Here is a 27,088-nt window from a genome sequence, read left to right as displayed (position 1 = left end):
GAGTTTTTGGTTTGACCACTTACTAGCTCATGTTTTGTGGTAGCTTTCAGTCACATTTTAAAAATGAGGTAGAAACAAGTCTTGTTGCCAACATGCTGTCAGATCAGTGGTTGGTTTTTCATGAAGAAGTAACTAATTGTGAGATCACCTCAGTCATTCTATGGGATTCTGCAGTTACTATAAAATACCCATTTAACGTTCTAAAAAGATACCTTCTATGGTGGGTTGACCCTGGCTGGACACCAGGTGCCCACTAAAGCAACTCTGTCACTCCCCTCTTCAGCTGGACAAGGGGAGAGAAAGTATCACAAAAGGCTCATGGGTCTAGATAAAGACAGGGAGAGATAATTCAGCAATTACCATCATGGGCAAAACAGACTCGACTTGGGGAAAATGAATTTATTTATAGCCACTACAATCAGAGTAGGGTAATGAGAAATAAAAACTAAATCTTAAAACAACTTCCCCCCACCCCTCCCTTCTTCCCAGGCTCAACTTCACTCCCGATTGTGTCTGCCTCCTCCCCAGTTGTGTCTGCCTCCTCCCCCCAAGCAGTGCGGGGGGACGGGGAATGGGGGTTGTGTCAGTTCATCACACACTGTCTCTGCCACTCCTTCCTCCTCAGGGGGAGGACTTCTCACACTCTTATCCTGCTCCAGTGTGGGGTCCCTCCCACAGGAGACTGTCCTCCATGAAATTCTCCAGTGCGAGTCCTTCCTATGGGCTACAGTTCTTCATGAACTGTTCTGGCATGGGTCCCTTCTATGGAGTGCAGTCCTTCAGGAAAAGTCTGCTCCAGTATGGGTCCCCCACGGGATCACAAGTCCAGCAAACCTGCTCCTGCATGGGCTCCTCTCTCCACAGGGCCAAAGGTCCTGCCAGGAACCTGCTGCAGCTCAGGCTTCCCATGAGGTCTCAGCCTCCTTTGGGCATCCACCTGCTCTGGCGTGGGGGCCTCCACAGGCTGTAGGTGGATATCTGCTCCACGGTTAAACTCCATGTGCTGCCGGGGGACAGCCTGCCTCACCATGGCCTTCACCACAGGCTGCAGGGGAATCTCTGCTCTGGCACCTGGAACGCCTCCTCCCCCTCTTTCTTCACTGACCTTGGCGTCTGCAGAGTTGTTGCTCTCATGTATTCTCACTCCTCTCTCTGGCTGCAGTTGCTGTTGCACAGCAACTTTTTCCCCTCCTTAACTATGTTATGCCATAGGCACTACCACTGTCGCTGATGGGGTCAGCCTTGGCCAGCAGCAGGTCCGTGTTGTAGCCAGCTGGCATTGGCTCTATTGGAGATGGGGGAAGCTTCTAGCAGCTTCTCACAGAAGCCACCCCTGCAGCTCCCCCCGCTACCAAAACCTTGCCATGCAAACCAAACACACATTCTTAGTCTTAATACCAAAGTCACTTGTAGGGCTCATAAATAACACATATTTCTACCAGTTTTCAAATGCCTGCTTAAGTCTATTCAGGATTCCAACTCTTAAGAAAATTCACAAGCGTGGGATTTCTTAAAATGCTAGTTTATTATGCTTCTGAAGAAAAAACTTTCCAAATGTGAGCCATATGGGGTTTTTTTGGTGATTTTTGTGGGTTTTTTTCCTGTAATGTAGGCATCCTAGGACAACAGCTCAGAGGGATGATGTGTCCCATCATCTGAAAAGTTAAAACTGAACTTTCAGTTCAGTTCAGTTGTAATATGAACTATCGTAGTACTATTAGATTTAGTAGAAATATCAAGGTAAATTCTTTTGGGCATTTTGTTAGATTTGAAAAAGAAGTTCATTAATTCTGTTGCAGTTTCTTTCTTTCAAAGGCTGCTAATGTTGGGAATAAGGCTTTGAAACTTCTGCCTATGAAACTGAAAATTTTCTTTGTCTGGGCTTAAACGTTAAGTTTGAAAAAGGTAACATTCTTCTGGCATTAAAGCTTCAACTGAATCTGAAATATCAAAAGAAGATATTTTTGAGGGGGTTTGTATGATAGAAGTGTCAAATAACTTCTTGTTAAAATAGAATGAATACCAAACTTCTGATGTATGTTCTCTAAGTATGTTTAATACAATGTAACTGTAATATTTTAGTATTCAAAACTGCCTTGTTGTGGATGACGTAAACCTTACTGATGGGCGAGGTCCTCACTTTCCCACCGTTTAAGTTGGTGAAAACAAGCTATTAATTTTTTAGGAAGTCTCATTTCAGACTGAAGTGTATATAATCTTTCAAAATACAGGCAATATAGGAGTGGGGAGATACAATTTGGGAAGATAACTGTATTTTATAACCTACAGAGAAAAATAAACAGAAAATAAGTACAAAGAATAAAAGCTGCATCAGAGCTGAGCTACAGTAGGGACTTTATAGCTGGGGCTTGCAGAAGGAGTTAAAGCAACATCTGGAAATTTCCTATACCTTTAAACTGTGTATTCTTTCACCAGACAGCTTGAAGATTTTCAGTAAGGATCAGCAGAGCTTCTGTTGCATTAATGCTTTGCTAGTCCTACTGTGAATTAAACACAGACTTAAGAGAAAAGTGTTACTTACAGTCCTTTAAATTTTTAAATATATCTGGAAAAAATAAAAATCATTGTCCACAGTCATGCACGTGTTCCCCCCGTTATGAAATTTGGATAATCTGAACTATGGAGGAAACCTAAGAAGTTAAGCTTGAGGAAAAGAAATCTGACAGGGAAAAATTAGAAGATTATCTCTAAAAATTAACAGATATGATGATGTAATAGAATAAGAATTTCAAAGACGGGACTTAGAAGAGTCAAAGCAAACTTCTGTGTGGAGCCTTTGTGAGTGAATTCTAGGACTTAAGTGGCAAGTTGTCCCCAAGGATAGCTAGGGGAACTTAATTGGGACAGGTTTTAGAAGTGGTGACACTTTCTTCACGTTTCTAACAGTGATACAGTAGCAGTGGAAGATATGGCTGGGAAGGATGTGACAGCAAGGAAACCAGTAACCTGGTATATTCTGAAATGTAATTAAGAGTAGTGTTACAGTCATATCCTGAGCAATATTTGGGATTTTGAGTACAGTAAAATTGCATTATTAAAACAGAAGAATCAGAAACTGCAGCTTACTTTGTAGGTGCATCTTATGTTACATTTATAAACTTACAGAATATGATAAAAACCACTAAGAAAATATTTTGCTTATTTCATTTCTTTACCAGCAGATTTTAAAAGCCAAAGGAAGATGTCTTTTTTCCCCAAAATCTCTTTCCAACGTGAAGTTGAAGAGTATCTCACCAAAGTGTTCAGAAATAATGAGGTATGTGGAATAGATACTACTAATTATCAACAAATATTCACTTATTGAACAGTGTAAATATTCCTTTGATTTAATATTTTGTGTGACTTTAATACCTTATAATAAGTTATTGTCTTCACATTAGTCACAGATTTTTGTACATAGTTCTATTTAAAATATAAAATTATTCTTTAGGCCTCTTGGCTCAAAGCAACATAAAAATATTTAAACTCAAGTTGGCATAAATCGGATACTTCAGTTTTGGATCCCACTGAAGTATGATCACATAGAAAATTAACCACTTATCCACATAATATTGACAAGAAATACCCCAGTGCAGAAACAAAAATACTGTAGACAGTGTATGAATTCCTGATGTCAAAGGACACAAAAATGACGTTTTTGTGTATCAGCATAAGAGTTATTAATTCATAGTTTTGAATCTTCCATCTCCTTAGAACTGTTCTTTGTACAGTATCACAGAGCTCACTAGCAGTTACTTTTGGTACGTGCTGCAGCCTGTTTACAATGATCTTGCTAATACGACTGTTTTTCCAACAAGTCCTTTCAAGAAATTTATGAGGTTTTCACTGGAATTAGGCCTCCAGACATAGACATTCCTCACTATTGCACACCACACAACCATGTTCTTCCATTTCTACAGAGTGTTTGTTCAGTGCTTTTCTTGCACTAAGCAAGAGGCTTCTGTGGGAATCTCCTTAATACTTATTTTAAAATCTCTTCTTTCAGCTTATCTCTGCTTTAGGTACGCAGGAGGTGGAGAGTAGATACCAATCTCTGTTAAGTCATCTATCTCATCCACCGTCTTTCACAACCGTTAGAGTTAATACCCACTTGGCCTCAGTCAAACATGTGAAAAAACTGCTGTTTGAAGAAATCCAGAAGGTTTGTGCATTTTCTTTCTTACAGCAAAAATAACAGGATATTTCATCTCTTACCTGATTATGAAAACTTTTCATAACTGGAAACTGTTCCTTAACTTAGTACATGTCGACTAGTATTAACATTAAGCAATCCTATTGATTTCCTGTCAGCATTAAATGTTAAATGAAGATTCATTATCTAGTGGTATTCCTCATCCAATACATCCAAGAAAGACAACAGCAGAAGGGAAAAGACAACGAACTCTTTTTCAGATGGCAGATCCAGACCTTAGATAGAATTGCGGTAGTACTGTAGTAAATACTGTACAGGCATCATAAGTCTAGAGAAGATGGTAGAAACAGAAAAAAGCATAGTTCAGTATGCTGTGTTCAGCATAGTTAGAACATTTTTATTTAAGATTAAAGGAGAATGGCTGTGTGCCTCGTTGTACAAACTGTTTAGGGAAGTGAGAAGATCTGTGTGTTTTAGAAACTAGAGCCAGAATGATGCCCTGGAGCTGCTGTATTTTCTTTTTTTATCTTGTTTTTAATCTTTACATAATTTTCTGGATTTTTACTTACCTTAATTAAACATTTATTTATCTGATAATATGTAAACCATTAAGAAGCAGATTATTTTGAAACTCTGTGCTACATCTTCACTCTGTCTAAAAAGATCTAGTTCTTCTTTAAGTAAATTATTGATGCTAGTGGGTGTACAGAGAGCTATTGCATGACAGGAGCCAAGACATTTCTGTGATGCAGAGGCAGTTGACAGTATGCTGTTAGCTGGAATGGTAATGACTTATGCTAATTTTAGCTTGATTGTAGAAATCTGGAAATGGGTATTGCAGTATGATGTTTTGCTTCAAGGGAAAATGCTTTGCTGAAAACTGAATTAAGACTGGCTTTTTGTAAACTTTTTGTATTTTTAATTGTGGTCATATTAGAAAAGGAAACTACATAACAGTTTTTAACAAAAGTATGCTCGTAGATTGTTTTCTTTCTTAAAAGAAAATACTTATTTATCAGATGCAAACAAATCTATGGTATTGCATGTTTTAGGGTTATATTTTAGAGGGCTCAGGCAAGAAGACATCGTCTTTTCAAAGTCCAGGAACAGTTTTAAAATGCCAAGCTGTCATTTTCTTCGCCTATATGCACAACTTAGGTCTCAGTACCCAATAAAAGTTAAGCTGAAAAGAAAAATGAAAAGTATTACCACTCTGGCATATTAAGTAAGATGGGCAATACAGGAGTAGAGTTAAACCATGGTTTATATTTAATAACGTCAAAATGATAACACAGATTAGATCCAAGATTCTCTGGTGGTGTTACTGTGATCTGATGACAGCTAGACACAACCTTCTTTCAGAAGAAAGCAAAAACAGGGGTAGGGTTATGAGTGTCAGAACACTGTCCCACTCCCTGAAGTCAGCTCTCAGTGAATCCTTTTGTGGCCTTGCTACTTCTCAATTTATTAAATGTTTAGCCTTTTACACCAGTGCTTTTAATACGGAGTGTCTCCGTACACACATTTTCCAAACCTCTCTTAACTGTTTTCACTAAATTTTTTTTGGTACTCTACAGCTATAAATTTTGAATGAAAAAATAGTTTTCAGTCTAATTAAGTACTTACATATTAGGGTTTTTTTAGTATTGCTTAATAATTATGTTTTTTAATGAAACAGCAATTTAAAGGACTATGTGTTCCAGTTCTTGAGCACCCGAAACTCCAGGACATCTTATTAATTCCTGTCATTGGACCCAGGTTTGAAATTTTTAGTCTTTAACCTTAAAATGTTGTAACACTTATTTTACTCATAAATTTCTTGTTAAACAGTTATGATAATAACTCACTGTAAATGAAGCACAACATCATTTATATTAACACGTAGTGGACAATCCACATCCTAAACCTGTCCTTAAAAGACATAAGAAAACATAGAGAGAGTTCTTTCCTTATTTATGAGATTAACTTTTTATAGGGAAAATGTGACATAAGTACCTTCTCTCTGGAAAGCCAGGTAGGTGGCAGACAGAAGAACTAAACTTTTGCAGTCAAATATAGAACTAGCGGGTAAAATAGCTAAATACAGGCAGTGGTTTCTTCCACTGGAATCCAGTCCACAGCAAGACTTAGGGAGACTGGATCAATAATACTGAGAGGATTCCTGAATCAAGTTTATCGCTGACAAAATGCCTATTCGTTCTTCATTCTTAAGATATGTTTGGATATTTTCCATGTTGCATCTGTGTCCACCCCTATGGAGTTTCTTCATTGTTTTATTGAATTCGCTGATAGACATTTTATTTAAAGTATCTTGTTCATAATGAAGACTAACATACTTCAGATTCAGTTTATATTATGATTAGGTAGAGCTTGGTAACAAGTAGTACTAGTTTGTAAATGCTGCACACTCTAAAAGAGCATTTAATGCTTTTATTTTTTCTTCACGTTTAACTCTTTTGTAGCATCTTTTTCTGAACATTCTGTTCTTTTTCTATTCAAACATGTTTACACTTTAATAAAGTTAAAGTAACTATCTTCAGAATTCTTACTGGCAAAGTTCCTTGCACCTCGTTATACATTTATTATAGAAGTACTTAGCAGTAGTTAAACACAAAAAAGTCACTTTACAGTCATACGGCCTGGGAAGGGATAGAGGATTATTTCTCCATCCCAGTGTAGTTTATTTGTATTCCTGTGTCAGGTTCATAATAATGGCAGAATGTATCTGAATCTGCTTTATTTTGAGGACTGGTGTCCTTGTTGGCTCTTCCCTTTGATTCCTCTGGAATGAAAATAAATCTTCTAAATGTAATACATGATAGTTAACTATCTTTTCTATTATATTGTGACAAAACCAGTATTTATGAACTAGAGTTTACTTGTGGGGTTATTTTTTTTTTTTTTAAACTGAACTACATTTTGTATTTTCAGGCGAGATTTAAAAAAACATGCATCTGAAGTCATTGTTGGAGCCCACTGTGGATATGCAGTACTTCGAGGAGCACATGTTTATGTCCCTGGAATCATATCTACCTCAAGATGTAAGAGTTCTCTAAATACACACAGTTAAGTTGTAAAGAGGAAGGAAAAAATATCACCCCTTGATGACAATTTCCAATAATTAGTGACATTATTTTTTTTTCCATTCACAGCTGAAATTAATCTTATAGTTGTAAATTATGATAGATAATGGTTTTTTTTAAGTTTTTCTCACTTTTGGGGGAGCTTTTCACTATTTTTGCATTATACTGGTAATAAGTTATATGTAGTTATTTTTCACCTGGCCTGTTTTAAGTTCATTTTTCCATATGTAATTCCTAGCTGAAGTATTAGTTCTCAAGGATTTCAGTTTCTTGTTTTCATTTGAAAACCTTTTTAAAGTGCATGTTCAAAGTAAAACCCGGCATTTTAAAAGTTTTTTTACCACTGAATATTGTAACTTTTACCATCGATGTTCAGTAGAATAAACTTGCAGAAGTTTGCTGCTTTCCAGTCTTCTCAAAAGAAAAAAGAAATAATAAAAGGAATGTTACAAGAGATATATCAGTATAGGAACTGGATGTTTGTTGATTATTTAATAGATACTATTTCCAGATACGGTATTTCTTCATGCAGTCACCAAGCCCCTTGCCTTCATCATCCTGTCAGATTCTAAGTTACAGATCTAAAAAAACAGATTTTAATTTTTTAATCCATTGGTGATTCATTTGATATTGTTTGTGTTTGAGAGATCTAGTAAAAAGTTTTTTTTCTATTTATGAGAAAAATCCTCAATTTTAATGTCAGATTCTTAAGAAATGGAAATTTTTGTTTCAATGCCTGCGAAACAGGATAAAAAATCTACATATACACGTGTAGTGTTCAGCAGCCTATTTATTTTTTATTTAAAGGTCAAATTAACTTTATGTGAAACCAGTATAATTTTGGATGATTCACCTCATTATTCTATTGTGATGACATCTACTAATCATCATGGTTCTTATTATTAAACAAACTGATTCAGGAAAGCATTTATCTAGCCACTTAACTTCATTCCCTTTCAGGAAAAAACCTTTGAGAAGTTTTAAACATGTGCTTAAGTCCAATTCACTGAACAGGAATGTTTTTCAATTCAGGACTTGATAATGAAATAAGTATATTGCTGTAGCAGTTCTTGAAACTGCTGTTTTAGACAACCTCATAAATATTCAAATCCCTCTTTGAGTCAACTAGTGATTTATCATAATTGCTGCATGTCATTATCCATGCAACATCAATTCAAAGAAAAGAAAAGATACTATAAAACTTTAGCAACACTTCAGGGGAATTGCAGATAGGAAAATAAAATAAAAAGGCATGCTACCCACTTGAGGCCAAATATAAAAAGGCCGTATTAAGCACAGATGGTCTAACTAGGGAAAAAAAAAGTATAGCAAGAATAGACATTTAATCACTGAACTTGCAACCCAAATGAGGGTAGACTAATTATCAGGGGGTTTTGAGTTTAATTTAACTAATCAGACTCTAAGCTTTATGTTTATGGAATGCCAGTATAAGCTACAAAAAGCTTAAGAACTGTACACAGTATTAATGCATTTTGAAAGGATGATTGTCAGCAGAGAGTGAAATAAAATCCTTTTGGTTTGAATACTGCAAAAAGTCATTGACAAATACGCTTGATGGAAGAATTAAATTGCTGCAAGTTTTTGTTCAGTGAAGTTTAAGCAGACAATAACAGTAGGCTATCACATAATGTTTTATGTCAGATTGTGTAAAAAGAAGCTATGCAAAAAAGTTTAGTGGCTACCCAACAAACATACTATTTAAGAATTCCGGGGTATTTGTGCATACTCAGAGGACACTTGAAAATGGAAAAAAAAATCCTAAATACAGTTCAAAGAATTGTTGGGAAGCTGAACTATCATTAGTCTTACTTGTAATATCTTCTGGTTGCAGCAGCAAGTCGGACACATCAGAAACGTAATTTTGGAAAATTGTTTATTGCTGTCAGTGGAGGCCTTTATTTTTAAGCATATTTTTCAGCCAGTCAGTGCATAGAGCTTGCTCACTGTTCTACAAAATCACCTAAACCATCCTCCTTTTCCATCTATTTTTGTTCTAGGTCAGAAAATTATTAAGTCCCTAGGACTACAATTCTAGAGTTTGGTGTATATTTACATACTTTAGTGATCTGGAGGTTTTAATTTGAGAGGTAAAACCCTTTTAGAGGATTATAGAGAACAGCAGTTGCCTTAGAGGGAAAAGAGCCACACCAGAAATATTGTTTCAACAAGAATATATAATCACTTGTATCAAAACAATAGTTTGAGAAAAAGCAGGTATAGCTGTGTTCCACCTAACTATTGAGAGGTCATTAGACAAATTTAGTATTGTTGTCTTTGTACAGTAAGTGTGAACCAGTGTTGTTTGATGTACATGTGCGCTTGGAGCGCTCACAGAAGACTGAATCCTGAAGAATGTGCCTAAAACCTATGGGTGACCCTGTGGTGATAAAATAAAGTGAAGATTTGTCTAGCCTCTTGGGAAACGAGACACGCTGTCTGATTTGTAATCTTGGGTCTCTTAATAGCTCTAGTCATTTGGTAGCCATTGATCACCACGTACACTTTAAAGCCTAATATCAGTTAATCTTTTTCTTTGATTACATTAAGAAAGTTTAAGTTTTGCTATGATATAGGAGTTGAAGTTGGTAGTCTACTGAAAATCCTAAATTATTTTGTCACCACCGTCTTGTCAAGTATAATATTAATCTCAAAATTTCCTTTCTTTGCACAGTTATGAAAGCTGGAGATCTGGTCTCAGTGTATTCAGATATTGAAGGAAAATGTAAAAGAGGAGCCAAAGAATTTGAAGGAGTCAAAGTTTTCCTTGGAAATGGGATTTCACAACTGAGTCGCAGTGAAATCTTTAGTTCAAGTGGCCCATTGAAGTAAGTCTGTAGTAAGTGCAATCTACACCTACAACATTGCAAAGGGAAGGAAGAAGATGGGAAGACATTTTGAAATGTTCTGCACCCTATGTGAAACCACAGGATGGCTTTGACTGAGACTTGCGTTGCATGATGGGAGTTCCAGTATTTTCTGGGAAGCGTTAGTTTCTGGGAGTATAATAGAATTGTGCTTCCTGCTGTCTTCTGTAACTTCACAATTAAGGTAGTGGCAATGTAAAGTGCAGCCTTGTCTATTTCTCCATCTCCTAAAAATATTTGTAGGGACTTTTTTTGGTGGGGCAGGGGACAGAACTTAAGGTCAGATATCTTAAAAGAATTAATAACATTTGCCAAGATAGTTATCTGTTTCAAGATTACTTGCTTTTCTATTTTGTTGCCAAAGCATATGGTTTGTTCCTCTTCTGTCATCTAAAACACATACAAAAAGCAGGATAGAAGAGTGTGCATATCAAATTAATGACTGAGACTTTACATCCCAAGGACAAACTACAAAAGATCTAGTAAAAAAGTTTACATTGTCAGAGAATTTCTGATTTATTAGAGCTTAAATATAGCAGAAGTATCAGTAGGATATACCTGTTGAGTTGATGATGTGGGATGGCAGTGTGTAACACTAAATCTGGTGTCTGCAAGTTTGCCTTCTCATACCTTTCCTTCTTCATGTTGGAATGTGCAGTGCATATGCAAAATAATACTCATTCTTAATATCTTCAGTAATCTATTGTTTTCAGGCTCAGTATTGTTTTTATCTTGTTTTTCTTTTTATTGATGTTCATTTCTGTATACATTTGTCTTAACTTAATGAGATCTGTGTCAGAACTTCATCCATATTTAAAAATTTTAGATTGCTTCTAAGTTCAGACCTTTGCCTTGCAGGCAAATTAATGTTCCTGTACGACTTTTGAAGTAGAGTTTCTTTAGTTGTTTGACTGAAATCTCAGACAGTCTAGAAAAATGAAGGGAAGATCTAAGAACGATCAATGCCCTAGTGTATACATGGCTAGCCAAAAGCAGTTATGGATTGAAATTAACATATTTAAATCTTTTTTTATGCATTTCTTTACATTATCAAGGCTTAGATTAGATCTCAGTTTGTCTTGTGTACAAAAAAGGTAAATTTGCTTTATGCAATTTTTACAGATAGTTCCAATTTATAATGTAGTACATTTTTTGTTATGGTTTACCCAAGTCAATGACGTAATTTTAAAGAATAACAGATTACAAAATTGTAGAAGTATTTTTTAGTTGATTTATAAGTGCTTTCATTTTTGTACAATTACTGTTTCAAGTTTCTATTTGTAAGCATATTGATTTTAATTGAATACTGTTAAAAATTATAGATCTGAGTAGCTGAAATATTCTTTATGTGTTTTTCAGTGGGATGGGCATAAGAATGATAGAGCCAGTCTACCTTAGTCCTTCGTTTGACAATGTGCTCCCTAGTCATTTGTTTTTACAGGTATGTTTGTTACAAAAATAAAAGTCTGTACTATTTGCAGAATAATGAATATCCTCTAAGCACACATTAATACTTTGTATATTCATTGTGTATTATGGCACCTGATTTGCTCTTTGAATTTAAAGAAAACAAATAATTTAGAATGAAATCAGTATCTACGTGTAGGTGATTTAATCGTACCATGTCTGAGGTATGATAAGAGACTTCAAAGTGACTTAAGAGATACTCACTTAAAACTTAGAAATTCTTCTTGCACAGATACTCTGCATAGCACTTTTAAGTCTTGGAATCTGTCTATGAGCTCTGAAATATAAGCCTCTTTCAAGGTACCTCCCTCTGTAGATAATCAAGAAAATCGCCAAATATTAGGTTGACTTCAAGTTGAACAGAAAATCATATCTTTTTAGCTCTAATGAAAAAAATCCACCTGAACAAAATAACCGTGATTTGTATAACTCTCTCAGACAGTAAGGTAAGTGCTTTGTTACAGTGAATTGTCTTAGTCATTTCTTTTGTCAGAAGAGTCAGTCCAGCAGATGAGTTATTTTTATGCATATATTCTGTTTGGAATTGATCTTAGTATTTTTAAGTCAGCATCAATGCTGTCTTCCAGTGTGTGCAAGGGGTAGTTTTTCAAGCAACATATTGCCTCATGGCCTGTAGTAAAGGAGAGGCTTTATTTCCCTGATGCAGCTTATCACAGTACTTGCTTTCAAGGAACAGAATTGTTAGGGAGGCGGGTTATTTAAGAGACTGGTGCACATGAGAATTTAGGTCATATTCAACTTTTTGTCCACCAGGATCCCCAGGGCCTTCTCTGCAAGGCTGCCTTCCAGCCAGGCAGCCCCAGCCTGTATGGGTGCGTGGGGTGCGCCAGCTGCCAGAGTTACCCTTTCTCTTTGTTGAGCTTCATGAGATTGCTGTGTCTCCATTTCTCCAGCCTGTCAAGGTCCCTCTGAATGGCAGCACAACCTTCCAGTTTATCAACCAGTCTTTCCAGTTTTGCATCCTCTGTAAACCTGTTTAGTGTGCACCCTGTTCTATTACCCAGGTCCCTGAGGAAGAGGTTAGATAATATTGGCACCAGTGTCCACCCCTGGGGTACACCACTGTTGACTAACCTCCAGCTGGACTTTGTGCCATTGATCACAACCCTCTGAGCCCCGCTCTTTTTGACTTGAATTTGCCATGTGTGAGATGAGTTATTGTTGATTTTTTTGAACGCTGCGTTATGGAACTTGAAACTGTGGTAACCAAAGACAACATGTAGTAAAGACAACTTTAAATGGGTTTTATACCTTTGTGTTGAACCAAGTTAGAAGAGAATCTTTCAGCATATTTCCGTCTTGTGTAAAGTGCAGTACTGTGCCCAATTCTTGCATATTATTTCTCTTCAGTACATCTGCTCTGTTCCACGATTATATGATTCTGTTATACGATTAATAGTGCAGTTCAGCTTCTTGGTGCCTTAATTTGGCAAGTTTAAACTCCTGCCTATTCTCCTTACTGTTCGTTACTATACTACACCAGTGTGTTCATATAGTAAATGTTCCAATAAACAGGTGAATTTAAAATATTTGTAATATACAGAGCTGATCTGTGTCTATGATAGCATCAGCTTCTTTTATTTTGACTTTTAGCACTGTAGTTTCCATAGTCATGAACCCTTAAAATTCAGTCACAGATAGTCATATATAGCTTTAAATAAAAAACGAGTGCTGGAGACTTCTGACCTATGCTGTTTTTTTTATATAATCCATATAGTTCATTTTCTGTTAAGGAACTGACAGCAAAATAATGGGTATCTTCACTGCTGATTGAATTTTTGTTTCACTGAGTTTGTCATTCCTTAATATAGGACTTGATATAGGACATGAACTTCCCGTGTTTGTTTTTATGCTAGAACTTGCCTTCTGTGGTTGTGAGCCATATTTTAAACCCTCAACCAGGAGAGAGAATTTTGGATATGTGTGCTGCACCTGGAGGAAAAACAACCCATCTTGGAATATTAATGCATGATCAGGTAAGAGAAATCATTGAGCATTTCTGTCTTAGTGAAAAAAGTCTGACCACTGTTCATTTGCAGAGCTTGCTTCACTTAGCTGTCAGAATGCACAGATAATTTACAACATCAAACAATTAATATTTTAATGTTCTGCTTACCAATGTATTTTGCTACGCATAAGAGTTACTGAAATGGGCACAGACTGTCTTTATCAAGTAGTCACCATCACATTTAAAACCTTATTTTCTGAAAAATTGACCTTTTGAAAAATGTTTGATTTCACTTTTTAAATGTTATTGATTTATTTGTAATGGAAGAATTCGAAATATGCAAGGTAAAGTTACTCATGAATATGCTGGATTCATGAAACTGAGAATATATGGAAAGCAGGGGTTACTACTGTGTGCCAAAAGAATGCACAACTCTATACAAGAACATAGTAAAAACTTCCTACCCCAATTAACTTTCTTCTCAGTAAATATTATCAATTATGCAGTACCGATTTTATTTTAGACTGAATTTCTAGTCTGAATTTGTCATTCTAAGGTAAAAGGTCACAACATTAAAAATATCTTATGAGAAAGTAACAATATGAGAAGAAACAAAAAATATATAGAGAAAGACAAAGGAAAATAATACACAAGCCAAAAAGAATGTGGATATAGGAATAACAATTTGTACATATCAAATTGCTATATGCAAAATGGAAGACAGAAATGCAGGTTACTCTTTTCTAGCAAAAAGGGGAAAAATGTTTAATGTTTCCTCTAAAAATTTTGTATGGCATTATTATTTTTGTTGGAATAGTGTAATTAGAATTTATCAGATTATTTAGAAATCTTGCAGTTATATTATGCAGTACTTCAACAATTGTCTGTGCATTAATGGGAAGGTGCAGTCAATAATGATGAGAATGTATTTAGGAAAAGACAGGTAGTCAGTTCTGTGATGGTTTACTTACTAAAGTGTTCATCCCTTTAGTATGGAGAGTTTACAAACATGCATTAGACAGTAATTAGGCATTTATTAGATAGATTTATACAGCTTCCAGTAAAGCATTTCAGTGTGATAAATAAAGGAAGTCTGTAAAAGCATATATTTCTGCTATGGATTTATTTACATCTGTACTTTTTCCATCTATATATGTACATTTTGTATAACTTTGTATAACTTTTTTCCTTTAGTCATTTTAGATATTTTAATTTTGCTTACCCCCAGCTGAAGTGGTAAAGATTAAGAATACAGATGTTGAAATTTATCTGAATTAGTTTTCCTTTTCCGAGTATATTATTTTAATTTAAGATAAGGCAAAAAACATTTGTTCCTTTAGTAAATTTGCACTGCTTTTCGATTAAGGTCCATTCACAGATTTTCTGTACTAAATTTCCATAGATGGTGTATTAAATCATTAACATTTCAGGAATATTTGAATCAATCATATTTTTTTCGTTATTTAATTTAAAAAATTAATACATTGTTTTTAGATGAGCTAATTGAAATGTAAAATTACCTCGTATGGCTAAGAGCTTTTAAATAGGAATTGGGAATAGCTAAAACTTGAGAATTTATTGTTATCTGGATCCCAGTCTAGTCCAGTGTTGTTTTCCAGATGTCTTTCAGGAAGTTGTTCTGGCAGTGGCTGGGATGGGCCACATGGGGAAGAACTGTTGTCTTACACCTCGTTCTTTTTTCTCAGAGTCTCTCGGAAGAAGGACTTACACCCACAGTAGAGCACATGTACAGCAAATTCGCTGTTTTAGCAACAATCCTAACTTCCAAGCACAATCAATGGTTAGTGTGTCTGTGTAAGTGGCTGTAAAGCTGCCTGGTGGAGAAGGACCTGGGGTATCGGTCAACAGCCAGCTGAATCTGAGCTGACAACATGCTCAGATGGCCAAGAAGGCCAACAGCAGCCTGGCTTGTATCAGAGATAGTGTGGCCAGCAGGACTAGGGAAGTGATTGTCACCCTGTACTCAGCACTGGTGAGGCCGCACCTCAAATACTGTGTTCAGTTTTGGGCCCCTCACTAAAAGAAAGACATTGAGGCGCTGGAGCATGTCCAAAGAAGAGCAGTGAAGCTGGTGAGGGGTCTGGAGAGCACAAGTCTGATGAAGAGCAGCTAAGGGAACTTGGCGTTGTTTAGCCTGGAGGAAAGGAGGCTGAGGGGAGACCTCGTTGCTCTCTACAACTACCTGAAAGGAGGTTGTAGCGAGGTGGAGGCCAGTTTCTTCTCACAAGCGCTAGGGTGAGACAAAATGGCTTCAAGTTGCGCCAGGGGAGGTTTAGATTGGATATTAGGAAAAATTTCTTCACTGAAAGGGTTGGAAGCATTGAACAGGCTGCTCAGGGAAGTGGTTGAGTTGCCATTCCTGGAGGTATTTAAGAGACATATAGATCTGGCACTTAGAGACACGGTTTAGTGGTGGACTTGGCAGTACTAGGTTAACAGTTGGACTCAATGATCTTAAAAGTCTTTTCCTACCTAAATAATTCTATGGGCAATAGGTTGAATGGTGACAGGGGAGAAGCGGTGGCACATGGTCATTAAGTGCTCCTGGAAGAGGTGGTTTGGCTCACAGTAGCTGAAGGCTGGACACCACTGACATACCTTAAGTCCTTTTTTACTTCTGAGTCCTAGACCTACATATTGGCTAACATGACATATAGCGAAAAGCTTATGTTTACTGGTTTGGATTTTTTTGTTGGTGGTTTGTGGTTGTTTTTTTTTAAACACAGTCTATCTGTCGTGTTGCCTTTCCATAAGCCCCTAGAGAGCTATCACCAAGTAGGAAAAAGTTGTCGTTTTCTCAGCAGGTTCTAATTGCTATAGCAAGTCTAGTAGAGGCTTTTGGTCTTTGGGGTTTTTGAAGGTAGTATTACTGTTCTGGATTTTACTGATGCTACTGAAAATGTTTTCTTTCCTTTGTGTTTACAGATTTCATCTAGCATATAATGGTGTGTGTCTGTTTTGATTTATCTTGAAAGAAAAAGAGAAATCTTATTCTTACATAAAAGGCATGATGTATAATTGTGATTCCCTTCCCCCACCATGTCTAAATTTATTCTAGTATTTACCATATTTCCCAAAGTAACTTGAGTGACAACTACTGGAAGTATAACAGTATGTTATGAGTCTGACCAAGCCAGAGGCATGGCTGTGGGCATCGTTCCTCTGGACTGAGCTGTACGTGATCACGTTTTCAACCATCTCCATCCAAATTTAAAAGTTGTTGACCTATTTTCCATGTATTTGAGACTTCTGCCCTCTTTCAAGTGGTTACATTTTTACCTAACTTAGTGCTGAGTAAAACAGTTCAAAACAAACAAAAAGAAAGAAACAAAAAACCCCACTTGCCAGAAGTCAGACATTATAGGGTCCCTTAGGGAGCGACTGTGCCAACCGGCCACTGCCACTCAGAACACACACAGCTTCAGGCTAGTATCTAGGCTAATGCAGGTATCATGGAAAATAGGGGAGAACAAGGACTACTGGAGTGTGGATTTAAGAATAACAAAATTCTCTAGGGAAAACTAAGCTTCATTCATTACACTGCTCATGGGGGGGGAGGGGGTGAGGAAATCGGGAACTGTACATCCATTTAATCCCTGTGCTTCTGATGAAACTGACAGGCTGCACCCAGAGGGTGGTGGTAAATAGGTCCTTTTCAAGCTGGCAACCTGTCACAAGTGGGGTCCCCCAGGGATCAATACTGGGCCCAGTGCTGTTTAATGTCTTCGTAAGTGATCTGGATGACAGGATCAAGTGTACCCTGATGAAGTTTGCTCATGAGACCAAACTGAGTGGGGAAGGGAGATGCTGGAAGGCCTGGATAGGCACGAAGAGTGGGCTAACAAGAACCTTATGAAGTTCAACAAGAACAGGCGTAAGGTCTTGCATCTGGGAAGACATAATCCAGGAGTGCAGCACAGGCTGGGATCTACCCAGCTGGGGAGCAGCTCTGTGGAAAGGGACCTGGGGATCCTGGTGGGCAGCAAGCTCAATATGACCGAATGGTGTGCTGCTGTGCCAAAGAAAGCCAACAGAATGCTGAGTTGCATCTACCAGGGTATCGCCAGCAGAGATAAGGAAGTTGTTATTCCACTCTGTTCAGCGCTCATCAGGCTACATCTGGAATACTGTGTTCAGTTTTGGTCTCAGCTGTACAAGAAAGATGTGAACAGGCTGGAGAGTCTCCAGAGAAAGGCCACTAAGATGACTGAAGGACTGGGAAGCCTGCTGTATGAGGAAAGGCTGAGAGAACTGGGTTTGTTCAGCCTTGAAGAAAAGGCTTAGGGGAGACCTTATCACTATGTTCCAGTATTTAAAGGGTGGCTACAGAGAAGATCGAGACTCCCTTTTTACAACTAGTCACATGGCAAAGACAAGGGGTAATGAGAAGAAGTTACTCCTGTGGAGATTACAATTGGACACATGAAGAAAATTTTTCACAATGACAACAATCAGCCATTGAAATAATCTCCCCAGGGAAGTGGTGAATTCCCCAACATTGGACACTTTTAAAATTCAACTGGACGGGTTACTGGGCCATCTTGCCTAGACCGTGCTTTTGCCAAGAAAGGTTGGACCAGATCAACCTTGAGTTCCCTTACAACCTGGTATTCTGTGATTCTATGAGTGAAACCTCTTTTTTTATTTTTCAGGGTGAAGTAATAGCCATGGACAAGATAGCTAAGAAGGTCAAAAAAATTAAGGAGAATTCTGAATTGCTACAGTTAAATTGTATTAAGGCATTTTGCTATGATGGAACAAAGGCACTTTCAGTTGAGAAGAGAGAGGATGAACAAGGTAAACAACTTGGATAGCAGTAGCTTTTAGAAGAAAATAGTAATCGGTTTTGCACTAATAGTATTAAACCTGCCACAGGTCTACACGTCCTTGAAATTTTGCCAGATACCTAGGTTGCTTCAGCATTGTGAATGCTCTTTTATTTCTACTTTTTTGTGATTGTCAGCATCTCCATGAAGCAAATACAAAACTCAAACTATGTGTCCATATCACAACCTAATATGCTCAAAGGAAACGCATTCCATTCCCAGATAATATCAAAGATTGAAGAAGTCATGATAATGACTTCTTTCATGATAATGTTTAACCCCATACTCTGAATTGTTTGACTTGGTCTGCGAAAAAAAATTATTTTTGCAGAATTGCTTCGCATTTCTGCCTTAGAATCCTCATCTGTAAAATATGGTTATTAATACCTAACTCCCAGGAGTGCTGCAAGGTTTAGTTCATTCATGTTTGCTCAGCTGTTTAGGGGAAAGTTCTATGGAAGCACAGTGTATTATTTTAAGTTCATTTGATTTGCTTTTCTGAAGTGCCGTATTTATGATACTGGTTCTGTTCCCATGATGGAACGATTTAAAGGGGTATCTGCTGTCGTGATTATTTTTAGTTTGTTGTGCAAAGTATGCTGTTCCTCATCACCCTATTTTGTCCCAGTCACTGGTCAGCCTAAGTAGGAATCAGGTTGCATAATTCACCTCCCTTGTCCCTATGCCTTGCAGTTATTCCTGCTTTGCAGGAATAAAGGTACTTTCTTAATAGTCTTTCTATGTACGTAAAATATTGTAGGTGGTATGTAGCACTTAACACAGCTGAACGAGAGCTAGCTGTAATTCTGAGAGATCATGAAGGCTTCTCTGTACATCCCTGCAAGTAAGACATGCCATATTTTGAATGTTGTAGTAATGGATCCGAGGTAAATAAATCAGTAGTGCCAAAATAGACTCATTTGGTAGTGCTGGAACAAGCTAGGTGGCAGTAGTATGAAGTCACCCAGTTCTTTTCACTTGTGACCTAACTTGAATATCTGAGGAACAGAAGGAGAAAAGGAGGTAAAGCGTATATATGGCTCTTCCTCATTGGTTACTCACAGATACACATATGGAGCCACTTTTGTCTCGGTGATGCTGAGCTGAGCACTCTCTAGCACTAAGGCCATAGAAAATTTTGGGCTGTTGAACCAGTGGGATTCAGATGAAAGGATAGGCTCTGCATAGAGAAGGTACACATTCCCTTATTTATCCATGTAACATTGAGAAATTGTTCTTGTCTTCACAATCCTCGTTTACTGAATTATTCTGCTGTGGAGACAGCATGTGTCACACATTAGAACTTGTAATCTTTCATGTAATTGTGAAGTGCTTTATTTTCTACAGATATATATGCATCGTGAGAAATAGTTATATAGACAGTCCAATTATTATTATTTAAGGCAGTCTTAATGGTTAACTACAGGCTTCTCTCAGTAAAGATTTGCACACTCAGTTCAGTTATGAGGTGACTGTGGTTCATTACAGCCTATATGTACAACTCTGTACCCAGCACCTCTGACCAATCATGTTTCAACATTTTGTTTCTTTACTTTTACATTTTACTTTCCACTTATTAACTTAAGGTTAAAAAATATTATTGCTTAAAGGGACCGTGTATTGTTTGAAAAAACAGAACTAAAACTCTTTAGTTTTCTGGGAGATGAAATCTACCACCAGCAGTGCTGAGACTTGTCTCTAACTGAGATTACTTTTGCAGACACCATCATAATAAACATAAATGTTTTATGACAAGAAAGCAGTAAGAGTTTGTCCTTATCTATGGTGAAGTCTCGAGGATAGAAACAGCCACATTTTATATTGCTAACTGCTTTTTACAGAAGGTCCTCCGTTCTTACCAGAGTCATTTGATCGAGTTCTTCTTGATGCTCCATGTAGTGGGATGGGACAGAGACCAAACATGGCTTATTCCTGGACTTTAAAGGAAGTGACCTCTTATCAGCCACTACAGCGCAAGCTTTTCACAGTGGTATGTATTAATCATTGAGTAGAAAAGCTAAATTGAACACAAATGCTTTCGCAGCTTCATACCAAAAAATGGTCTCTCGTTTTCGCTACCTTTTCTGCAGTTAAGGAAAGAAGTTAGTGTTGGGATTCAGTTAACCTCTCAGCTCCACCATAGCTGTTGCTAGGTGAAGTCAATTCACTGGAGCATGGGAAAGGAATATGTGAGCCATAGTAAACAAAACCCCGTTTTTATTCCTTCAGTGTAATCAGGTTTAATTCATAATAATCACAAGGTTCTAGGTCATCGAGCAGGGTAAAGTCTTTTCTCTGCAGCAGCACAGGCTATTTTAAGTTTGCTGCGTAGAACTCCCATACAGTGGTGCTGTGAGGTACTTATAGAATATGAGATGGAGTACAAAGCCAGGAGGCCATATTACGACCTTCCATGCTAGTAGGAGTGTGCTTGGGCTGATGCTGAAAGGTAAGATTTCATGAAACTTGTCTAAATCTGATTTATATGTATTCAAAGTGAAACTGATTGCTTGAGAAAGCAGCATAGATACAGCTTCCATGCCAAATATGTGGAAATAGTTGACATCTAATATCACTGATAAAAATATCGCGTACGCATGGTTGGCAGCAGGTGATGAAAAACAGAACTAATCTGTCTGGGATATGGAGAACTGTACAAATAACAAATCTTACAAAGTGAATCATCTCAATGGCATTAATAAACTGCCTGAGCTATAATGCTGATTTGGAAAGAAGAACCTTTCTAATCCATGGGATCCTTTACTATATTCCCTGAGAAGAATTAGTATCCTAATGCCTATCTTAGAAAGTTTAATTAAGTGCTAAGCTTTAATATTATAGCCTAATAGTTTCTTGGTCAATGTTGCTTCATGTGAAAGTTTTTACATTTAAAAATAAGCTGAACTATTGTTTATTTCTCTCTGCAGGCAGTGAAATTGCTGAAGCCAGGAGGTGTTTTAGTATATAGTACATGTACGATTACACTCTCTGAAAATGAGGAACAAGTTGCTTGGGCCCTGAAGACTTTTCCGTGCCTCCAGCTTCAGCCACAGGTAATAGTATTTTCAGGTACTTCACACAATCCAGTGAGCTTGTTTTGGCACTGTAAAGTTACACGCCATATTTACTGTCAATAAATCTCTTTTTCACTGCAGACAATTTTAGCTGCTGTGGATAGAAATAACACAAGGATTTCTGAGGCTCATTTAAATCTATATTCGTGTTTAATTGAGCTTCATTTAGGGAACATTAAGTAGTTTCCCACTGTGTACTGTGGTTGTTTTAATTTGCACAACAGTTTTTTAAAACACAACAGGGACAAAAGATAGCTCAGACAGGTTACAATTTCTCTCACAATTCTTTTTTAATGCATATATGTTATTTTCTCATTTTGCACATTCATAGGAGAGGTGAAAAAATTTTTATTAATGTTACTGAGGTAGTGAAGTCTTGCATAAAGAATGGGAGATAAATGGAAAGAACCTTGTGTTTTGAGGAAGGAGGATTTTATATGTATGAGAGCTATTTTTGCATTATTTAAAGGAATGAAGGAATAACTTTATTTCAGGCTCAGTGTGCCAAGAATGTACCTTGTCTTTTTTGGAGTCAATGTCTATTATTAAGATGTCTGGGAGGAGGTAATATATAGGGAGATACTATATTTTTTTATTTATACTACATACATTTAAAAAATCTGTTACTTTTATTAGTAGCTTGAGAGAGTTTATCATCAGACCATACGTGTCCCTCTTCCTCTTTGTTGATGTGATGAGTTGGGTGGGTTAGTTGTTTATGGCCTTGAGGAAAAGTCTAACTGTGATACCCGTTTAGCTTACTTATATGTTCTGTGATGACTTGTATCTGTCTTAAGTTTAAATGCATCTTTTAACTGAACTTAAAAAATATATACAAAAGGTGTACAATGAGAAATTATATGAAGGCTGGTAAAGACTTAACAGAACTGAAGCTTTTTTTAAAAGATTTGCATGTCAGGGTTCTTCTGCCTGCTTTCTCACCATCCGTTTTTCAGTTCCAGCTATTTCAATTGAGATTATACATTTTACAGCATAAATATCGTCCTCAACAGAATGACAAAGCAGAACACAAGCCCTTTGAACACAAATGCAAGATTAATTCTGGTTTAATAGACTTCTCACCAGTAATATCAGTCTTGAATAAAGCACTATTTTTCATACACAAATGCCATATCTGCAAAAAATAAGCTTTTGTGTATAGTATATTTTAGATGAGATGACACTGAACTATCCACAGATAGTTTGTCGTATCTTATAACCGGTTCCTCCGTAATGTAAGCTAAGATGATCTTTTCCAACAAACAGGAAACTGGAGTCTAGGGTTGACTTACCTCATGCTCCTTTATGTATTTCCCATATTCTTCAGTCTTTCAGTGCACACCTGCTTTATACCCAGTCCTGTCTCCCACTTTCTCACTTTGGCCACGGATCCTGGAATCATGTTCGGTACGGAAAAAACAGGAGATGGAGCCATAGGTGTTGATATCGTAGGTGGAGGTTACTGCATGGCAGGTGATCCTTTTTCTGCGCAGGCTTACTTCTTCTTAGGGATTTACACAGGAGATATTGTGTATCAGCTTAAATGCAGTAACTTTACTGGAAGGAAAAAGGAAAAGGTAGAGGAAAAAATTGGTCTGTCTTTGCGCGAATTGCCTGACCTTGTGTAATACTTTTTTCCCTTGACTTTTACCTTTCCATCCTCCTATTACGTTACTTCAAGTCAGTATCCCTGTCTACCCTACTTCTGTTATTTTTTTCTCAATTTGCAATGGACACCTCTTTTTGTCTTTTAACTGGAAAGCACTGAAATCCTGCTGAAGGAAAGGAAGAGAAAGAATCAGGCTCCAGCCTCTTGGGTGCCCAGCTTTACAGCACACAGTACGTATATAAGCAACTAACTCGCATCATGTGCTGACTGGGTGAGCTCATGTTAGCAAAGTGTGATGGCTCAAAAAATGCTCTTCTGTGGGCTGCATTATAGACTATATTAGACTAGATTTACAAAGGAGATCTATTTTTGGTATTGCTATGCCAGGTTTTGCACATTTTGTTCTATCTCTACTGAATGCATTGAAAGAACAATCCAGCTAGGAATTAGATTTTCCCAGGAATCACTATTAAATAAAAAGCAGTCAAGGCTACTCACAAGAAATGCTGAGAAGAGGGCTGTGATTTTAAGCCCTTTTCCTCTCCAGGATTTTGATGCCAAATGTCATCTCCTGAATTCAGATACCTAAGCTGTTCCTTTCTTTCTTTCTCTGCCTCATATACGTACACTTGTAACAGTAGTCCCATTTAACTGTTAGTCTAATTACATGACATAGGAAAACTGAAGGTCAGATTTTTCTGCTGCATCATCTTCCAAAATAATGCCTCTTCAGGCAGTAAAGTATTCTGCATTTGAGCTTTCAGTCTCTCCATTTGAAGTTTTTAATGTGAATCCAGGTATTTCTACTACTGTGACTGGCTAAGGAATCGCTATTTTTGGCTTAACTCATAGCTATTAGTCAGTACACAGAAGTGCTGCATCATTTAAATATGAAGACCTAAAACCATTAGAACTTACTGTTGTCTGGTGATAGCAGCTTTCTTGTGATGTTCCAGTCCTTGGAGTAATTAATTGATTTATACCTGTGTACCTGTCCTCAATAAGTGCTCTAAACTACTGAGCTAAAGTGGATTAGGTGCACCACCACCTCCTCAAAGTACTTTGGACCTTGTATCCATGCTGGTATACATATTGGCCAGATGGAGGCAAGAAAAGAAGGGCCACATCACTTCTAAATCCTCCCCTGGTGTGAACAATATAAACCTAGCTTTCCACCTTAACAGTCAAGCAGCTCTGCATATACTCGGCGGAATACAGTTAGGGCACTTAAGAACTTTCCTTTTTTTTTTCCTTTGTAACCGAAAAAGGAACCTCATATTGGAGGAGAAGGCATGAGGGGAGCTGGACTGTCGCTTGATCAGTTGAAGCTGCTGCAGAGATTTGATCCATCTGCTGCGACGTTGCAAGGAATGGATATGAACTCTCTGCAAGGTTCCAGGGAGGATGATCTGATTTCACTGGCAAATAAGGACTGTATAGGATTTTTTATTGCAAAATTTGTTAAATCGAACAGTAAGTAAGCATTTAGGACCGCAACCTGAAAAAAATAACCTGGGTGAGTCTAAGAACAGTTCAGAGGCGAAGTGTGTTCCTTGCTGCCAAGCGAGGTTGCCAAGCCAACAGGCTGACAGCGGAGTTGCTATGGCAGCGATAAAACCTGCCGCCTCTTCTGCTGGGAAAGAGCCACAGGTTGCAGGAAGAAAGTCATGGCAGGGGGAAGGGCAGTATCATTTTTAAGTCTCCGTTTGCCTTTGTATTTACAGCAGGTCAGCGCATGAATGACAAGTGCGTTCGCTCAATACTGCTGTCTGCTCGCTCGTTCCTCGTGCGAGTCGCTTATCCAGTGCAGCGAGCGTAGGAACGGGGTTTCTCTGGGAGGGGCAGTAAGCTGCTTTACGAAATGCAAACATACGTAAAATAGATAGGAACTATTGTGAATTTGGGGAAAAGTAGTTTCTATGGAGATTTACCAATAGTTAATGCTTCGTTAAATAGTGCTTCATGAAACACTTTACAAAGAACTGGTTTATAAATGGATACTTAGAACCTCATTTCTCTTTTATTTTAATACAAGCAAGATTCTCTGTACACATAGTATATACACAAAATACGATTAGGCTTTGTAGCATGTCTTTTATAGCAGCATGAATATATTAAACCATCTCACTCTGGGAATGTAAATAAATATTGTTTCAACATCAAACTTCCCATGCATAACTGTATTGGTTCTGAAGTAGCCTATTGGACTGGCTGACAAGTGACAATTTTAAAATCAAACATTTGCAACAGAAGGGGCTACAGTTGTGATTAATATATCAAAAAGACAGAAAACAATGCATAATACCAGCTGAAATGTTGCAAATCACCTTTCAAACAACTAAGAATATTAACTCTTTATTGGTTAGAAAGCATCACCAGCTAAAAATCATATGAAAATTGAAACTGGGGAAGCATGCTAATGAGAACTGCCTTAATACGCTGCTCAAAGTTTTAAGAATCAAAATTTTTTGAATGTGTTAGACGTATTTGAAAATTCTGCTTCAGTTCCAGAGATGTTCTCCATTTGAACAGTATTCTCTTTTCTCAGTACTGCTGGAACTGACAATAGCACTGAAATTAGAGGGAAAAGGTAAGTAGAATTTAAAAACGTAAACTGACATCTGTGTGTGTTTGGTTTTGCCTCTCACTCATCAATTTCCAGTTTTTAAAAGCGTTATCTGAAGTGTTATCTGTCTTTTCACATGTAACTATTTGGTTGGATTAAAAAGAGTGATACTTTTATAATTTAGCTTTATACTGTCAGAAGTGCTTTTGCATTCGCTCGCAATCAAAACAATTTATACAGTCCTGTTTCTCAGTAGTCTGGTTGTTTACTTATATTTGCTATAAATGTTTTGATACAGTATGTTTTCTACTGTTCTTAAATAAAACAAACGTCCCTTCTTCTGTACTGCCAAGGTTGACTAGTACATCCTCTGTAAGGCCTATCCTAGCAGGATAGGAGGATGGAATTCTTGTCTACTACTTATCTACTTTTATTGGTCACTCCTTGCCGTTAACTACAACACGCCTAAAGAAGTTCATTGTGTTTCATCAGTAGTCAGACTATAAATTACAGTCTTTTTAGTCTAAATATGGCTAGAAATAATTACGTGGTAACAAAAGGGATTAGTCTTTTATTGTAAGTACGTGTTGAGATCTTTAACTCAGTGCTAGTAAAAAAGCATTTTCTTTTTGCAGAATATATAAATTCTGTAAACATTAATCAGCACACATAGACTATAAACTGAAATTTGTGTATGCATATAATGTAAGGAACTTTGCCTCCAGTTTCAGTAACAGGATTTGTGCAATGCTGAATTTGAAATAATTGAGATTTCTGAATTTTTAGTGGAAGTTTTGTTGAGACTTTCCCAAATTTCTTTAGTTTTGAATGATAAACAGGCTTTTCAAGAAGGTGATCACCCTTGATTGTATATGACAAGTTTCTTGGGGGGCGGGGGGGGCAGTAACTGACTTGTATTTGATTCCAGTGTAATTGCAGACCAGACTTAACCTGACAAAAATTACTGAAATGTGAACTTTAACTATTGGAGTTGTTTCTGCAAAAGTCAACTGCTAGACTTAAAAGAACACTTAGCATATTAAAGTAATAAGCCTCATCAGCTCTTTCCCCTAGGCTCCTCTCTGTTGGTAATGGGAGGCAGACAGAGAGACTTCTCCATCAGGCAGTTCAGAACAGGAAGTCAATTAAGATGCTCCAAATCATCCCTTGAAGGACCCAGTGTCCTTTCTTTGACTATAGGCTTGGCTAAATTAGATGACTGAAGTTGGATCAATGCCCTTCTTTTTCTTTTCTTTTCTTTTCCAAGCAGGAATACTTTGTCATTGTCACAATTTTGATGTATGGCGTATATATATTTTTAATATATCATAGGATTCCTTTCCTGATAAGGATGCTTTACACACTGAATTATTATGCTTCAGTGTTTGGTGCTGAAGCACAATTGAATATATTTATATATTCAATATATATATAT

General features: G+C 37.2%; 1 protein-coding gene across 1 annotated transcript; it reads left to right on the top strand.

Annotated features, from left to right (window-relative positions):
- Positions 1-3,202: 3,202 nt before the first annotated feature.
- Positions 3,203-24,568, top strand: NSUN6 (NOP2/Sun domain family, member 6). The gene is made up of 11 exons (XM_009887128.1): positions 3,203-3,277; positions 4,007-4,162; positions 5,832-5,911; positions 7,085-7,194; positions 9,929-10,082; positions 11,481-11,562; positions 13,466-13,585; positions 18,231-18,375; positions 20,246-20,394; positions 21,332-21,457; positions 24,356-24,568. The coding sequence occupies exons 1-11, from the start codon at positions 3,203-3,205 to the stop codon at positions 24,566-24,568; spliced, it is 1,410 nt and encodes a 469-aa protein (XP_009885430.1).
- Positions 24,569-27,088: the final 2,520 nt, after the last annotated feature.

The sequence above is a fragment of the Charadrius vociferus genome, unplaced genomic scaffold (assembly GCF_000708025.1).
Source record: "Charadrius vociferus isolate BGI_N301 unplaced genomic scaffold, ASM70802v2 scaffold126, whole genome shotgun sequence".
In the NCBI taxonomy this organism is placed as follows: Eukaryota; Metazoa; Chordata; class Aves; order Charadriiformes; family Charadriidae; genus Charadrius; species Charadrius vociferus.
Note: the sequence above shows the minus strand (reverse complement) of the source record. Positions and strands in the feature narration are given on the sequence as shown.